General features: G+C 36.8%; 1 protein-coding gene across 1 annotated transcript; it reads left to right on the plus strand.

Moving 5' to 3' along the window:
* The first annotated feature begins 1,791 nt into the window (after positions 1-1,791).
* On the plus strand, positions 1,792-12,042 carry LOC140948887 (5'-AMP-activated protein kinase subunit beta-1-like). Its single transcript, XM_073398155.1, has 7 exons — positions 1,792-1,865; positions 2,428-2,593; positions 4,372-4,549; positions 7,629-7,722; positions 9,772-9,895; positions 11,117-11,340; positions 11,855-12,042. The coding sequence occupies exons 2-7, from the start codon at positions 2,476-2,478 to the stop codon at positions 11,939-11,941; spliced, it is 825 nt and encodes a 274-aa protein (XP_073254256.1). The 5' UTR covers positions 1,792-1,865; positions 2,428-2,475; the 3' UTR covers positions 11,942-12,042.
* The last annotated feature ends 5,072 nt before the right edge of the window (positions 12,043-17,114 follow it).

A 17,114-nucleotide genomic window follows, 5' to 3' on the forward strand; every position in this document is an offset into this window, starting at 1 on the left:
TTGGCCAAGAGAAATATATGATTCACGTGACTTTGTGTAAAAGTCACTGTTACACTTAGTTTATAACCGAAAAATAACCAAAGCTGAATTAGCTTCAGTTTTGTTGCTATTACAATACTTTTGTATAGTCAGTATTTCCACAGGTAGCCCAAGCTCGAAATATGAGCATTGGTGAACATCGGCATTGTTGCGTAACATTGATTTCGAAATATAAGGATTTGTATGGAGGAAAAACCTATCGTTTCCGTAACCTACGAAAATGAAAGGATTTCAATAAAAAGCAGCTTACCTTACATAAAATGTGTGTGTGGTCCATGGGCCGATTTATGTCCTTTTAATGGGCTGTCCTGTAAATGGTTTTCTCGGTTTATATAGGTATGTATAGAGAGAAAACCGTTTACAGTACAGCCCATTAAACGGCCAGAAATCGGCCCATGGACTACACAGGAGAGACGTAACACACATTTTATGTAAGGTAAGCTGTATTTTATTAACATCCTTTAATTTTTGTAGCTTACGGAAACGATAGGTTTTTTTTCCCATACAAATCCTTATATTTCGAATGTTATGCAACAATGTCGATGTTCGCCGATGCTTATATTTCGAGCTTGGGCTACCTGTGGTATTTCAATTGACGAAGTCGGGTTCCAGGTAAGGCCTTATGGTAGCTTGTAGATCCCTTGATGACTTGGTACTTCACGGTGGTCAATGGCAAACGGTATAAAACCTCACCACAAATGATAGTCTTTGTCGTTTTATGTCAGAAGAATCGTGCTTCATGCCCCCCGGCGGTCCAAGCCCTAGAAAAGAAAACCTGGCAACCCGGCAGCAATGGGTAAAAAGGTGAAAAGGAGAATCAGCAACTGTAGTACTTGTCCTTAAAAAAATATTTTGTGTGTTTTTTGTATGTTTTTTGTATGTTTTTGTCAAGAGCTAGGTATTGGGGTACTATCTAAAATTAGACATTATGTAAACAGAAACATATTACTTCAATTATATTATTCACTTATTTACCCCTTCCTCACCTACGGTTTATCAATTTGGGGCAATACTTATAGTTCTACTCTCAGACCTTTGATAATTCTTCAAAAGAAAGCAACACGTATTATAACTTTTTCGGAACCAGGTGATCACTCTGAGCCTCTTTTTAAGAAATTAAACATTCTTAAATTAACTGATCTTGTTACCCTTCATAATGCACTCCTCATGTATAACTATCACCATAATCGTCTTCCATCTTCCTTTGAAAATTCTTTAAAACGGTAGCACCCATACACTCATACAATACCAGGCTTGCTTCTAAATCAACCTATTACCTCAATTCTATCAAAACAAACTATGGTAAATTCAACTTTCGCTTTGTGGCTGTAAAAGTTTGGAATAACCTTGATGAAAGCATTAAACACCTCCCCCTTAAATCCTTTGAAAACAAAGTCATGTTAAACATCTTACAGTCTTACTGTTCGTGAGTCTTTTTTTTTTTCTTTTTCATTTTTTTCCTTTTATCTATTTACAAATTCCTTGTTTGTTCTACCTTTAGTGCCAAGCTACCTCCTATGCCTCAACATTATTTAGCTTTACTCAGCTCGATTAGCTTTTTAGTTATTCTGAGTAAATGTTACCTTTTTTGTATTAATATATTATTTTGTAAATTAAGTTAACTTTTATTTGGTAATAAAGCTTATGTTGTTGTTAGATCATAATAGGACTTGGGGACCTACTGCCTGTTCACCTTTTGTTCTGAGCCCGTAGTAATGTCGCATTGCGGTTTTCCAGGTTCTTGCGCAGGGACTGGGCTTCACACCGTCAAAGTTGCGTCGTTGTAAACTTCGTTTGAAGTTGATGGGTTTTCTCTGCTTTGAAAGGTAACGTTTTTTATCCTTTGTAAAAGATCTTAAAATCAGAATCCTGCTGCAAACTGTAAGAAATTGTTTCGCCTGTCATCTTATCGCTGAAAGTTTTATTTAGCGAGAGCTGTAAATCGAGGACAGCCAAGTATTTCTAAAGTTACTACATGTACAGTACTCCAGTTGAACCTCTCTCCACAACGGCCGCCTTGGGGACAGAAGAACGTGGCCGTTGTAGAGAATTAATGTATGGACTGTCCGCCAAAAGGCCAAAAAAGGTGCCGTTGTAGAGAGGTTTTAGCAAGAGTCAATGTATGAACTGTCCGCCAAAAAAAGTGGCCTTTGCCTTTGGCCGTTAGTGGACGTTCGACTGTATTTCAGTATAAATTTTTTTCAAAATTAAATTAATTTATAAAATGCTCCATTTCTGATTATTTCTATAAACCTTTAAGCTCTAACGCAGATAAAGAGGACATAAGAGTTAAACTGACTTCTCTGTATTGTTACGTAGAAAGCATAAAACGTCGTAACATCATACATTGTATGACTGTTTGTCAGTTTACTTTGTCTCTTTTTGTAGCCAGATGTAATACAAAGTGAAAAGATCAAACAGAACAACATACGCACAATGGGAAATACAGGCCTTGGGAAACACAGAGACGTTCATAGCTCGGATTCAACCTTGGAATTTGAAACTGGCAAGAAAATGTTCCCCAGTGAACATGAAGCCAAGAGGATTTTGTCAGGTGCGTTGAAATGTTGTATCAGGACAAACTGCATGAGATGAAGAGTGCCTTATTACTTAACCCTTTAAGCCCAAATATCCACATACAAATTCTCCAAACTGATCTCCATAGATTTTCTTAAGAATTACTTGAGAGAATTTGATAAAAGATTATGGCATTTTCCCTTTGGTGATCATTTTATTAATTCTCATAACTTTATCTCTTGACAATTTGTGGATATTATTAGGGACTTGTCAGAAATTAGCAGGGGGGGGAGGGGGTGGAAACAGAGGGAGGGTCGCAACTTTTTGAGACTCAGAAAAGGGAGGGGTCATGAAAAATGGGCCGTTGAAAGGGGGAGGGTCATGCAAATAATTATATGCCTATGATCATGTAGAGGTTCACCCACAGAAGAAAAAGTAAGTTCTTTATTTGGTAAAAAAAAACCTGGGAGAAATAGGAGAGTCTAGTGATCAGCTGTCAGAATCAAAGTGGCACTCTTAATGCTGTCATCTAAAATGTATGTATATAGTATTACAAAGAACAGATTAGAAATATATTTTGAGTTTTCATAATACTGACTCACCCTAGTGTATTGTAAGAACTAGATTTTATCATTTATACAAGAGGGGAAGGGTCATCATATTTTAGGCCAAGCTCAAGGGGAGGGTCAGCAAATTTCACTCCCATTGCAGGGATGGGTCACCTCATTTCCGAACCCAAATTTCAAATTATCACCCCCCCTCCCCCCTTGCTAATTTCTGACAATTCCCTTAGGAGAAAATTGTTTTTGGTCACTATTGTTAATACTTGCCAAAGCACACAAATTATGCATGTGTCACATCCATTCATATTGAAAATCCCAATCACACCTCTGATTGGCCAGCTCAGGGATGATTAGCCAAATACTATTCACCTCCCAGCAACCAAAGAGAAGTAAATAGCTTTTGAAAATTAAAGTGGACTTTTTTATTGAGCACAGAGCATTGGATTCCAAAATAGTGGAATTTTGGTACTGAAGATCATTCATTTGATCACCTATTTTACCTTGTGACTTTGTGAGCATCAATATGCATTGCATAGTGTGCAAGATTTCAAAATAAAAATTCATAGCATTTGACCAGAAAAAATTAATTCTTTGGTTTGATAGTTACTTTTCTGTTCCATGTATTTCCTAAAATCAATTTATTTATTACTCGCAAAAGTGTTGGTTAAAGTGGTGGATATTTTACAGCAAGGAGACCGCTTTTGATTTATTCACATTCTTTCATGCAGATTTAATCCAATCAGAAGTCAGCTGGAAACTGTCCTCGACTTCTGATTGGTTAATGTCTGCTTGAAACAATGTGAGTTTATTAACCCTTTAAGCCCTAAGAATGATCAGCATCAAATTTCTCCTTGTAATATCAATGCTTTGTAAAACAGAGTTGTCATGAGAATTACGCACATGATCACACAAGATGAATTTGCTTGATATTTTAATCAACTTCTCCCCACTACTTCTGTAGGAAATGAATAGGGGCAACAAATGAGAATTCAAATTTTGATCTTAGGGTTTAAAGGGTTAAAGGAGGTCACAGTTTTGGACTCCTTGCTGTTATACCAAGCCATGAAGCAGCAAAGTAAATGCCCATCACTTTTTTTCACTTCCACTTTGGTTAATTACTGTTATTACTAGATTCTCTTCTGCTAGATCTATAAATTTATAAATCAAAGGGAATAAGAAGTCTCTGATGGCCTTATTCCACACATCCACTCAAAAGTATAATTCACTTACACCTGTATAAACTTATCTCTAGCAAGGGAACCAGATATGGACAGCTACAGTGACTATGATTATGAAGATGATGCCATGGAGCCGGAGCCACCACAGAAAAGAACAATACCAACAGTGTTTAGATGGGAGAATGGCGGCAGAGACGTGCTACTGGCTGGGAGTTTTAATGAATGGAAAGCAAGGATTCCCATGAACCTGAGGTTAGTGTTAACCATTTTGTGATCCTGTATTTAAATTTCAGCCCTACCAGAATTGTTGAAAAGGGTTTATATACTGGTTCTATCATTTACTGTTAGTTAAATTCTTATAGTGATATGAGGATGGCCTGAAAAAAGAAGGTCTATGGTGGCCCATTATTATCATAGAAAAACTAACTGTTTTATTTAAGGAAATTGAAAACATATTTTAAAAAAGACCAAAATAAATAAATAAATATACATAAATATAAAAACACACAAAAAATTAATTAAAATAAATTTGAATTAAAAAAAAGAAAGAAACAAAATGAAAATGTAAATAAATTTCAACCAAAAAAAAAAGAAAAGAAAATTTAAATTAAAAAAATAATAATAATAATAATAATAATTGTAAAAAAAAAAAAAAATGAAATCGAAAATAATATTTGAAAAAAAAAAACAACATATTAAAATTCCTTAGTAAAAATGCAAATAGATTTTTATTTTGCTATGATAACGCTGGGCCGAACTGAAATCACAATAAATTTCTTTTCTCAAAATGAAATGTCGTAAAGTGACCCATCGTTATCATAGCCTGCGACACGTAAGGTCAGTGGAGAACCCCTCGTTACCAGGGCCTCTATCTTTCTTCGTGTAAAATGGGGTTGACAGGCCTACACTACTCCCCAGCGCATGTTCAAAATAACCTTTTTATAGTTTGGCTCTCACGAGTATATCTTTGAGCGACTGCCCTCTTTTATAAGATACGAGGGGCGGTTGTTTGTAGATTTCGCTCAGTAATGGTTGTTGTTCTATTAAATGCCAGTTTTTCATGAGAATTTGCTTTAGGTTTAGCACTGATGGTTGGTATTGTGTGACAAAAGGCAAGATTCATTGGTTTGCCTTTGGTTTCTGTTGAAGGGCTAGTTTCCTGTCTTTGAAGTTCACCTCTGAGAGGGTTGTGTTAATAAGATCCTCTGGGTAACCCCTCTGTAGCAGATGCGCTTTGAAATTTGTAATTTTCTCTTCGAATATTAGTTCGGAAGAGTTTGTTCTGAGGAGTCGGAGGGCTTCCCCTTTAATGAAGCCTTTTTTAACTCCTTTCGGGTGACAGGAAGCAAAGTGGGTATACTGAAATGTCTCAGTTGGTTTGAAATGAGTACGCACATCAAAAATTGCGTCTCTTTCGAATCTTTCCCCTTTGTAGATGTAGGTGTCCAGGAATGTTGTTTCTTTATCGGAAATTTCAGCCGTAAATTTGATCGTAGGGTGATGATTGTTTGCTTGTTCAATGGAATGTTCTATTCTGTCTCTGTTTGTAGTCCAGAGCGAGAAGATGTCGTCTATGTAACGTTTCCAAACGAGCGGTTTAAAAAGGCTTTGGCTAAGGATTTCCGTCTCTACCTTGTTCATGAATATATTAGAAAAGGCGACTGCCATTTTCGTGTCCATGGCCGTACCATGTGTTTGAAGGTAGTTTTTTTCCATTAAACTGGAAAGGATTTTGTTGGAGAATTAGCCTGAGCGCTCGTTTTAGTAGTTGTGTAGGGATAGGAGGTTCGTTTCTATAGAATATTTCGTATGCTCTGCATACCGTGTCTATTCCCTCCTCTTGCGGTATATTTGTATACAAGCTCGCAACGTCCATTGAAACAAGTATGACGTCCGCTGGGACTTTCGTATTTTCTATGAAATTGACGAAGTCGGTAGTATCTTTAAGATACGACTTTTGTTGTTGTGCTATCGGCTAAAGGAGTTTGTCGACAAATGATGATAGTTTCTCCGTTGGGCCATCACACCCTGATACTATCGGTCTGCCGAACGGGGACGGCTTGTGTATCTTAGTGAGTTTGTCAGCGTGAGATCCTCATAAGGGAATGCCACAAATTCTCTAGGCTGTACGTAGCCTCCCACGCAGGTGTTTTTAGGGGAGCTCGTATTTCTTCCCTCCCCAAGGGGAGGGAAGAAATACGAGCTGCCCTAAAAACGCCTGCGTGGGAGGCTAGGCTGTACGGGACGAAATGTCTGTTTGTTGTCTGGCTCTGAAGCCAAACGTTGCACGATTAACTCATGCGGAGCGGAACCAGATTTCTTGCTCTTGCCCTTTCTGCGAGGATCCGGTCGCTTCCTTTTCGTCTTCATTTCCTCTTGTAAACGGTTCCATACAGTTTGCCTTTTATTCATCTCGATAAAAGGACTTTAGATGGGTGTAATGTATGAGGCAGGTTATGAGCCGGTGAAAGCACTAGCTTGCAGCTCACACGCGCGAGGAACCTTCCAGGCCAGGTACAGAGCTTGCCGCTGTTTTGAGATGACTCCGATGAGTCTGATGTAACGTGTCGCAGGCTATGATAACGATGGGTCACTTTACGACATTTCATTTTGAGAAAAGAAATTTATTGTGATTTCAGTTCGGCCCAGCGTTATCATAGCAAAATAAAAATCAATTTGCATTTCTACTAAGGGATTTTAATATGTTGTTTTTTTTTTTTCAAATATTGTTTTCGATTTCATTTTTTTTTTGTTTACTATTATTATTATTATTTTTTAATTTAAATTTTCTTTCTTTTTTTTTTTGGTTGAAATTTATTTACATTTTCATTTTGTTTCTTTATTTTTTTTAAATTCAAATTTATTTTAATTAATTTTTTTGTGTGTTTTTATATTTATGTATATTTATTTATTTATTTTGGTCTTTTTTAAAATATGTTTTCAATTTCCTTAAATAAAACAGGCATTTCCAGTTAGTTTTTCTATGATAATAATGGGCCACCATAAAGGTCTTGCAGTAGACTTGCTTCTTTTTTTTAGGAGAATTTTTGCGGCTCCTTAAAGGTCCATACCAGGCTATTTTTGACAATTCAAGGTCAATTAACAATAATATTGAGTTATTCCAGAAAAATGTACACACCCCCCTCTTCCACCTGGATTTCCAAAATTGCTTGAGCTGCTCTCCCCTCAGGATTTCTAGAGCACTTTGATTCTTTTTCTCTTTACTACATAATCTTAGGCATCTTTTTGCTAATATTTAAAGGAAGTGTACTCATGTTCTGTTTTTGTAAAGTTTATATTATCATTATTCTTCATTATTTTCTTTTTGTAGTCAAGGAGAATTTTCAGCTATAATTGAACTTCCCGAAGGAGAGCATGAATACAAGTTTTGTGTTGATGGGCGCTGGATTCACGACCCGAATGCTGTGAGTAGTACAAGATAATTTAAAGGAGCTGTGTCACGAAATTCAGCCAAATTAGGAAATTACAAAATGCCTGTTAAATTAAGATAAACACAAAAATAGCCTCTTAAGACTTTAAAGGAAGGTTAAAATAACAAAAGAGAAACAACAGATGCCACAGATGAGCAAAATTGAAGAAGATTGAAAAGGATTGAAATTAGGGTTTTTGAAAACTGTTCAGCCTAACAGTTTTTCAAAGTTGATCCCTGCTGCTTGCAACTTCAAAAATAATGCTCAGGAGACACATTTATTTGTCTCGGATCTCTGATTTGTCATTTACATGTAATTTCTTTGATTACTAAAGTTCCATAGCGATTGAGGGCAAGTATTTGGCAAAATACAACAAAATCAGGGTGCTCAGTTCCTATTTTTTTCCTATTTTTTGAGCATCTTCCTCTGAGTCAATAGTCTATTCGGCCTTGGGCCTCATGGGCTATTGACTCAGAGCCCATTCAGGCTCGAGGAATAATTTTGTATTGTTAAATTATTATTGTGTATAGCCCACTGAAACTTCATTTCAGAATCTGTCTTTGAAAAACAGTTGCAATTTTTTGTATGAACCCTGAATCACTAGCTGGATTCTGGATGCTACATGAAAAGAACAGATTCAAGTTAAGTTTACAGCACCAGCTCTCTTGGTGAGCGCGTGTTAACAGCTATTCATAAGCAACTGACGAAGGATCCAATATTTTGGAAAACAGGTCTTGCAGTCATATCTAAGCAGAGTGTTATGTTCTTCTTAGAACTTATAAACCATGACACACTTACAATCTGCTACCAAATAGATTAGTGTCATTTGCGTACACCACAGAAATCCTGGTTCCGTACTTAAAACTATGCGGTCTTTTGACTCAAACAAGCATATTCTCAACCCTCTACCAATTGCAGATTAATGGAAGGAAAGCTTTTCATAAGACTTTTTAGTCCTAGTTCGATATTAAGCTTTTCAAAGATTTGCCGCCAATTTGAAAGGGATTTGCATATGACCACCTTTGATTATAGAACCACGCTTGACCTGTAATCAAACATATCATTCTAATTACAGCGTAACTGAGCCAATAAACTGAACATTACTGATCACTCCTTCTGAGCCACGAAAGTTGATCTAAATCCTGCGAACGTAGACACTGAGGACTCGTAGCCTTTGTTACAACCCTGATGGGGTGCAGGAAGACTATCTTTGTCGACGAAAGTACTATTTTTCTCCTATTTTTTAATATAAAATTTCCTATTTTTCCTATTTTCTCAATCCTGAGTTTCCTATTTTCCTATTTTTTTTACCAACCCTGGCGCTGGACACCCTGCAAAATGAACTGAACTGCCGTGACTTAGCCCCTTTAAGTTAAAAGTCAGTTTCCAACCATACATATTTGTATACAGGGTTCTCATTATCTGCCAGTAGCCGGCTAAAAACTGGCTACTTGGAGGTTTGAGCCATCTACTTTTTTGGGAAAGAGGGTAGTGAGAGAGTGGAAACCTCAAATTGCCTACAAAACTCAATTGGCAAGGTGCCTACTTTTACATCCTAGCTGTCTACTTTAAAATGTAATGAGAACCCTGTAGTATGTTAATCAGAATAATTTAGTATGTTTGTATGTATCGTCTTCTTGCCAAGCAGTAGTTAAATGTTAAGAAGTAGTATTTTTACTGGAGGGTGGAGAGGAGCCATGACTGCAGAAGTGATGTTTCTATAATTATCCAAAGTGATCAATCACCTTTAATACAAGGTGGTCAAAGCATTTTTTCTAGAATAAGACTAAAATTTTGCCTAAAGTGACACACTTGCTCAATTAAAAGCCTCACTTTGCAAAAGTAGTCTAAAAACCAACTAGTGCAGACTACAGTATATTACATTGCATTGCATGCACATTAATGCACCAATTACAACTATAAAAACCTTTCACAGGAGAACATAGATCTGATATTCTAAGTCAGCTTTGTTGCATTGATAAATCTTATATAATCCATTTCAACTGCATAGTAATCACTTTTTACTTTCTTCCTTACCAACAGCCAACCACAAATGACAATTTTGGTGGTAGAAACAATGTGATCAACGTGAAGAAGTCTGACTTTGAAGTGTTCCAAGCTCTCGAGTCTGATGCAAGTGCAAGTATTGGTTCTGCTGGATCAATAAGTGAGTTACTAGCAAGGATTAAAATATCATAAGCTATATCAAAGGCTTGCACCACTTGCAGTTAAAGAGCAAAAAATGCAATCATTCAAAACTCAACTACCCATAATAATTATTACAGTATATTAATTGCCCCTTTTGAATATAACTTGAGTTCCTTTTGTACTGCTTGTGACATGAGCCTTATGAATCTAATTTCTGCAGGGGGGAAGGAACTCTCAAAAACCATAATTGAATGAGTGCAAGATCAGTATAACAGCAACCCTCCAAGTTGCGACCATTTTGGTTGCCATGGTGCCAAAGATTTTGGAACTAGTGACTTGATTTGTAAAAAAAGCCTCCCTAAACCAAAAGAGTTGGTTGCCAAATGGTGACCGAGGAAAAACTTTAACTTGGAGGGTTGAACAGGCCAGAGAAAAAGACACAAGAAATACAATGGAAAGTTGACTAGAAAATTCCAATAATAACATTTTTTTATGCCTTCTACATTAAAGCCTGACCTGTTTAAATTAAAAAAGAATTATTCCAGAATCCATGGTGTCTTGCCCAAACTTTTTCCACCAAAACGATTTAAGCCTGGTAAATTCTCAGCAAATGAAATTATGTGGGAAGCAAAAAAAGTGAAAGAAGGTGGTGATGAGAGAAAGCAAATGATGACATTAGACAGTGTTGAGTACCATGGTGACCATAAAACTAAAAAATCTCAACATTTTGTCTTTGACACTTGCTCAAACTTCAGAAACTGTTTTTTCAGGCTATTGTAAGTAATATTATTTCTGTATGTTAGCTCATGGTTATTCAGGGCTCAAATAAAGTCCCATTTGGTAGTCCAAGACAAGTAGATGTCCTTGCTGGGCAAGTAGCTTTAAAAGCTTTTCATGAAGACAAAGGAAACCATCTTAGATTTCCAAAACCGGTCTTGCCAATTAAACAGTTCTTATTAAGACTCTGTGGCTATCGTTCATTGTTAGAGCCTAAATCTTTTAACTTTAACAACAACTTTAAAAGAGTTATATACGGTTAGGGTCGAGTGTCAATAATTTTATAAGCAAGTCATCCTCAGAACAAAATCACTAACTAAGACCGGGACAGAAGTGACCCCTGGCAAGCAAAAATATAGGTGAGAGCTGCTCGCCCAAAGGACAAGCTGAAATTCAAGGTTTTTTTGTTGTTGTTTTTCCGAGCCCTATTCTAACTTACAATCTGCTTCCTTTACTGTTATAGAGTCATTGTCTGGATCTCCCCCTGGTTCCTATAGCCAGCTTATTCCATCACACCACACACCTGTTACAGTGCGTGACGGAATGCACTCCAGTGTTCCTCCAGTACTTCCGCCTCACTTGCTCCATGTTATACTCAACAAAGAGGTTGTGGATCACAATGACCCATCACTGCTTCCTGAGCCAGATCATGTCTCTCTCAATCATCTTTATGCACTCTCCATCAAGGTGATTACTACTACATGGTGTTATTAATGAGAATCATTATTTTGCTTAATTGGGCATTTCCAGAAAATAATTTATCCATAACATACCACGGACAGCTAAGTTTCGGAATTCTGGGGGCAAGGGGGTTCTTTGAACTGGAAATTCAAAGGCATGCGTACTTACAAAAAATTTTTGGAATCCCGCAGGTATGGGGCTTTTAGATCTTGAATTTCCACAGGGGACATACAAGAGTTTATTCCTTGAAAGTGCTTATGTTATGGACTACTTAAAAAAAGAAAAATGATGAGAAAGAAAGCTTGATAGAAATTTTTTAGGCACATTCATGTAACACTATATTTACAAGTACATGTAAGAATGGTTCGGAACTGATAACTGTAGTCTAAAGTGGCTTAGCTAAGCCTATCAAGTACTTTTTGTTTTGTTTTGTTTGTTTACTTGCTTGCCTCTTTCATTTTTATGACAGCATTATTGGTGTATCTATTTTTACATGTCTATGTTCTATTTTTTTTGGTAGGATGGTGTGATGACATTAAGTGGAACTCAGCGGTATAGGGAGAAGTTTGTCTCAACTCTTCTTTATAAACCTATCAATTGTAAATAGCCTGCGCAAAGGATAGTAGCTTCTTAAAAAAGAAACATGTATAAATTATAGAACATTTTTAATAATATTATGCCAAAGGTTACGGTCTTTTTGTACAATAATAGTTTAAAACGGCCATTTTTCACACTTTCCTTCAAATTCTGTCAAAATGACAGACAAACAGATGGATTTGTCTACAAAGAAAATTGCCTGATTTTCAAAAGTAACCAAGATGGATTGTCCATCTGACACGGATTACTCAACAGAAAATCTGTCCTAGATGGATAGCCCGTTGCTAGTGTAAAAACTGCTAATATGAAGAGCATTCTTTGACCTACAGCCTGTACAATGTACCTACAAAAGCTGTTTTCTCCCCAAGATTTACTCAAAAGGTCTACGACATCAAGTGTGAAAACGTTATAAGATAAATTAAGGATCTAAACATCAACTGTTGCTTTTGTTCATGGTTTTTGTGGATACAGTCAACTCTTGCCTTGCGGACACCTCACCATGATGGACACCCAGATAATGCGGACAGCAGCTAAATCCCAGGCTAAAAAATATTACAGAAGTTTGGCTGAAATAAACTCCCGCTTTTATGGGCTTTCGCTAATAAGGACACTAACTCAAGGTCCCTTAACCCTGTAAGTCTCTGGAGTGACCAACATCTATTTTCTCCTTACAATATCAATAGATAATCAAGAGACTGGGTCATGAGAATTGATAAAATGATCTCTTAAGTGAAAATGCTTTGATCTTAAAACAAATTCTCTCGACTAGTTTTTCAAGGAAATGTGTGGAAATCGGTGTAGTCAAGAGTAAAGAATTTTTATGTTGATATTGGGGCTTAAAGGGTTAAGTGTCCGCTATAAAGAGAGTTGACTGTACTTTATATTCCTGGGGTGTAGCTATGATCTTTAAAAGAGGGGTGTGACACTGTGCACAGCACACCCAGTGTACTTACATGTACCAGATTGGGAGCATGGTGGCAGGGACAAGCCCCAAGGCTGTGCCCTTAGAAAAATTGAAGGGGCCCAGTGCCTTGAACCTTTGTAATCCAGGGTGCCTAGCATATGACTTCTATGAAAACTGCGTAGATTTTCTAGTCCCTGAGGAGCAAAAGTTAAATGCCAGGGGCCACTGGGCACTGCTGGAGCACATCCATCAGGCTGCAAAATAGCTGGAATAAAATGCTCATTCAACAAGTGCTGACAAAAGTACTTTGATAAAAAAAACTTTTTAACAAAGTGAGCTTTGAAACTGTGGTATTTTTGGCAAAATATTTGGAACACAGCAGCCTTCAAACACAGCAAATTTTAAGCTTTTAGAGTGGAATTTTCTAATGTTTTGGTGGAAAAAAGGAGAGGGGTTTTCCACGGTTTTCCTAGGATTGCCCCCCAGCTACGCCTCTGGTTTCCATGATGTTATTAGATGTACCAGTACTTGTAACAAGGGAATGAAAAAATAGCTTAATTACAGAGGGCATTCTGTGAAAGGCTGTTTGTAGTAACCAGTAAGCTGAAAATAACTAACCTAAGGATGATTAAAAAATACAGGAGTAATTTTGCCTGTTATGATAAAATTATGCCACTCAATAAAATATTGTTGTTGAAAAAATGTACTTATTCCTGACCAATTGTTTTATTGATATTTTCGATGAGGAAGTTCTTATATACAGGATAAACACCCTTCGTCATTATTTTTAAGAAGGCCTTGGAGCTCAGGCATTATCTGATTTAATGCACCTTTCCATTGTTTTAGAACCACTGAGCAGATCTGTTCATTATTCAAAAAAATGAAGTAGCACATGTTATTGCACATTACTCCTTTCATGAAGACAGGTACTGTTATTAATTTCTTGCAACATGCTATCAAGACTATCTGCATGGTATGGGTATTTCCAACTAAATTAAAGTTGTGATGATCGCTATTGATGAATGGTAATCCTTGGAGATAAATTCAGCAATGATCACAATGACTGTCATCGTCATCAAGACAAAGTTAGTCGTGAAATGACAGCAAAGAAAACAAGAGTTTGTTTTGTTTATAAAACCACTTATTGTTTATATTTCATCATCCTGATTGCTCAAGCTCACTAGTAGTACTATCATACAAAACAATAACATTGATATGCAAGCAATGACTTCAATGAACAACCTGTAATTTGATGGAAAATATATGACAAAAGGGACACCCACAGGTACCTATAGAGAGTCTGAGGTTATACTGACTTTGACCACTATGGACACCAATATGAGGTGTCCTGAGGGTATCTGCAGTAATGAGAGTAGACTATACCCAGATTTAGCCTACGTAGCAGGTGCTTGGAAGTATTAAATGGGTGCACGAAGGAGACACCCAGATTCCACAGGCATTTTTTTCATGCCACTAGAGGACCTTGTGCACTGTTGGGTCATACATAAAACTATAGTAAAAAAATGCAATTTAATGATGGTGACAAGTACTACACGGTCATATAAATTACAGTCAGTGGAACCTTGATAGAATAATGAAGGGTCAAGAGGCTGGAAAAATATGTTCACTATAACAAGGTTTCGTTAAACATGTGTCAGTGTTTTCCAATTTCGAGGACTTAGTTGAAAGTTAGTGGTTTTTGATTGAGTTTCCATTGACTTAGGCACTCATTAAGTGCCACTGCAACCAGTTACCAAACTGTTACTGCAAATTTTGAGTCACCTACTTTCTATGGAAACAGGTAAGATGAGACAAGTAAATGCCTGAAATTGCCTTCAGCACTCAATTGCCAAGCTGCCTACTTAATACATCCTAGTGTCTACTTTAAAACTTTTACAGTCAAATTCGTTGTATTGCGCTGCATGTTTTGCAAACTTCGAAAGTATTTTGGGTTTTTCTGTTCCATCAATCATCTTAATGGACCTCTTAAGAAACACCTGTTTACTTGTGATCGGTGCATTTCGATCCACTCTGTTTATTTCTGTGTTTAAAGGTTTATTGCTTGTGATTGCCCTGTTTCAGAGATTTTTCTGATCTTTCTTATTCTTGTCTCTTGCAAGAATAAAGCACTGTCTGCGTCCTGCTCTCCACAAAAATTCCACTCATCATCGCGACTTCCTTTGCTATACTTGGGCAGTCTTGAGTCATTCTCAGTTTTGTTTTTGCGGGCCAAGCTGGGCGAGTGCATTGCATTGTGATTTGCATTAACTCAGCCCCCACGCAAATGACTGACAGAACAGAAAAACCCATTCGAAGTTTGCAAACGAGCAGCGCGATACAACAAATTTGGCTATAAGTTGTAAAATATTAGAACCCGGTAGTCTGTAATGTCAATAGTAAACACAAAGATGTTTATTTTATCTATACTACATGTACTATTTTAATGAATTAAAATTCCTACATTAATATTCAATTCACGATAAAATAAATTGTTGACTAAACTGTTGTTTGAGCCCACACTAATATCAAATGACAACTGCTCACTCACGGCAATCTCATAAATTCCCCTTGGGGGAAGACACTATGAATAAAGTTACAATATTGATCCTACTAACTTGAGTGATTAGCATTCAATTCTCCCCATAGTAACACTGCTCACTATCAAACAGGAAGGTTGTGAGAAAAATGGAAAGGATCAAAAAGTGAGATTGGTCTTGACCAATCACCAAGTTCTTTTCATCAGTGCCTTGGGAATCATACATAGCACAGCGTGGAGAAAATGCATTGATTATAGGTTAAGAGAATGGTGTCACAGGAACATTCCATTTTTTGGTACAAAATAATGCAAAATTTCATTTCAATACCATTCTCACGAAAAAAATTATTTTGGATCACCAAAGAGATAAGATCAAGAGAAATTTGCAATATGTATGTTGTACAACAAGTTTCAATCTAGGATGAGTTCAAGTCTACCAAGCAAAATACAGGTCCTGAAAGGGGGGGGGGGACTCCCTTATGTAAGAAAGGGGGATGCTCATTGAAAACTTAGAAGTTAAGGCTCCCTAAAGGAGACCAACCAGGACATAGCTCAAACACAGTATAAAACATTTTGTTTTTTTAACTGGACATTTAAAGGGACTATGTCATGCTATTTGCTTTTTTCAAATAGGGCTAAAATGTATCTTTGCATCAATTGAATTCCAAAAATAATTGTCCAGTTTTGTTATTTAGACTATATTTAGGCACTGAAACTGTTTCCTGTCGTCCTTTGCAACAGATAGCAGGGATGGACATGGATTGAATTTTGAAGAACTTGGGCCATCTTTTTAAAGTTTAAACGTTATCCCTGCAAAAATTACCAAAAAACAATTATGATTATGGTCAGTGCTCCTTGATTATATTTATTTGTTTGATATCTGCTTCACAACTCTACCAGGGCATTTTGTGTATGGGTAAAGGTACTTAGTAATGACTTCAGCACAGAACTGACCTAAAACAGCTGATTTATTCTAGTGACAAACATGTAGCCCCTTTTTAAGTCCTTAATGAGTAAAAATATTGGTTTTCTGTCCTGAAAACCTTAACTGAGAACAAAATCTGCAATTTTTACCTCTAACTAAGACAATGAGCATCCCTGTCATTTTCGTGTGGGAGTTACCTGCCTTCAGGCCCCATGTTTCTAACCCTTTTTATCCACTGCTGAGAGGGCGGGGTTTTCACTAAGAATTCTAGTAGCAGGAGAAAAGTGTAATGTTATAGGAGAATATTTTGAAAGAAGCGTCACGTCTGAATAAAAAAAAGTCATAGGCTATTACAGATTTGTCGGAGAATTCTGGGTAGTTAATGGAGAATTCTCTGATCTCTGATGCCTAATGAGCACCCTAGAGAGGGTCATTATATAAAAGGAGAATATTACTTTTGGTCTGAAGTCAGTCAAATTTCCCCTGTAAATGTCCTATGAAGAGAGACAACTTGAAAACAACCTTAAAATTGAGAAGTTTTAAGACTTCATCTTATCACAGTTTCTCTGTGCTAGATTACAGTGCAGTTACTTCAAATATAAGTTACCCATAACTTCTCTTTTACCAATGATGAAAATTACTAAGTGATAGTGCCTTGAGCAGGAGTTCATAGGTGCACAGTTCATCGCAGTGAAAAAACTTTGAGCATACTCAATTGTACATGTAAAATGCATGTTCACCTCCTTTTAGTTTTCAAAATTGTGAACACGCCAAGGCTTCAGAGTGTAGGCTTGTTGGCTAGGTGACCTCTCGCTTTA

This window comes from Porites lutea, chromosome 1 (assembly GCF_958299795.1).
Source record: "Porites lutea chromosome 1, jaPorLute2.1, whole genome shotgun sequence".
Classification (NCBI taxonomy): Eukaryota; Metazoa; Cnidaria; class Anthozoa; order Scleractinia; family Poritidae; genus Porites; species Porites lutea.